This window comes from Penaeus monodon, chromosome 28 (genome assembly GCF_015228065.2).
Source record: "Penaeus monodon isolate SGIC_2016 chromosome 28, NSTDA_Pmon_1, whole genome shotgun sequence".
NCBI lineage: Eukaryota > Metazoa > Arthropoda > Malacostraca > Decapoda > Penaeidae > Penaeus > Penaeus monodon.
This window is the reverse complement of record NC_051413.1, coordinates 32,679,649-32,681,223: the sequence shown is the minus strand read 5'-3', so window position 1 is coordinate 32,681,223 and position 1,575 is coordinate 32,679,649. Positions and strand designations below refer to the sequence as shown.

Below are 1,575 nucleotides of genomic sequence, written 5' to 3'. Positions count from 1 at the left end.
ATGCTCAAACACTCTCCCAAGAAAAGCTGCCAAGATTAAACGAGAGAGTCTTATGCAGTTAGAAATCTCTGCACCCATGCAACTACATGCCACAGAACTTCCTGCCAATCTTGTCCCAGTCAGGTCTGCACCTGAGCCTCCAATGCCTAGCAATCTGAAGCCAAGCCAAGTGAAAGCAAATCAAGAAGAAACTGGTAAGCCAAACAAGGTGTCATGGGCCCCATCCGTCCCAGATGACAAGGTTAAAACTCCAAGCTCTGGTGACACCCGTTCCAGCATGAGAGTCACATGGACACCATCAGCCTTAGACAGTACAGGGAAAGACTCCACAATGGAACTCCAAAGAATAGGTAGCATGCGTGAAGCTCCAGTTACAATACGTCCAGCCATTCCCAAGTTCGGTTCCATGAGAGCACCACGGCCAAAGAGCTTACCACCAACTAGACCCTCAGAGCCTCCTCCCAGGCCTCCACTTCCTATGATTCCTGGAACACCAGAGTCTGAATGCTTCTATGATGACTGTCTTAATATACAAGAAGGGACTGCTCCCATAGCAGATATAGATGATGATAACTCACCAGAGAGCATATATGCAACTATTGATGAAAAGACACCTGACAAGGAAGTACCACTGCAGGAGGTTACATATGCACCACCTGATGCTGTTGAAGGGAAAAAGGAAAAGAAGTCAATATTCTCATTCCTTTACAACAAACCTAAGAAGAAATCTAATAAAGAGAAAAGCACTCCAGAGGAAGTGGAACCTGTCTCAGAGCCTATTTACACAAATCTCATAGAATCTCCTCCAGAACCAGAGAAGAATCTTAAAGGTACACAGGCCACCAGTACCTCAGGAGAGGGAAGCAGTAAATCTGCCTCAGTCAGCCCTCCATCCCCTGCTGTTGGAGACAGTAATAGAACAAGTTGTGGGAGTTCAGAAGATGGAGGACTGCTCTCAGAAATTGTGTCAGAACTCTCAAATAGGGATGACAGATTTGTAAGTGGTTTAGGAAAGAATGATAAGAAAACCAAAACAGGAGATACTAAAAAGACACCTACGTCTACAGGTCAGGAAAATAAAAAGATTGGTTTTGGAAAGTCTGTCACAAGTTCAGATGAAACCCAAAACAAAAGTGAAAAAAGCTCAATACTATCTAATAATGGACCGAGCAAAAGCTCACTATATCCTTGGAGAGCCAATAGGGAAACTGCAAGGAAGCCTAGTACTTCAACAACTACTTCCACAACTAGTGCAGCAACTAATACCAAGCCAGTGACAACAACAGCAAAAATTAGTGATAGCAAAGCAAAAGAAACTAGTGGTCCAACTCCAAGAGGTGTCTTTTCATATATGAATAGTGGAGGAAAAGGTAATGCATCAGAATCATCAAACAAAAATTCAGTCACCTCTGCAGCAGCACCAGCTAGTAAAACCAGTGCAAGCATCTTTGGAGGGAAGAAAACTCCAAAATCAGAAACAGTAAGTGCTGTCACCACCACAGACAATAAAAGTACGTCTGCAGGTAGCACTGTACCTGCATCAAAATCTTTAGCCGCTTCTCTTGCAGCAGTGAG

General features: G+C 43.8%; 1 protein-coding gene across 1 annotated transcript in view; it reads left to right on the top strand.

Annotated features, from left to right (window-relative positions):
- Positions 1-1,575, top strand: part of LOC119591178 (flocculation protein FLO11-like) — a gene marked incomplete at its 5' end in the record, with an annotated part of 15,623 nt that overhangs the window by 12,786 nt on the left and 1,262 nt on the right. The window contains 1 exon segment of the mRNA XM_037939887.1: positions 1-1,575. Coding sequence (XP_037795815.1) covers positions 1-1,575 — 1,575 coding nt within the window.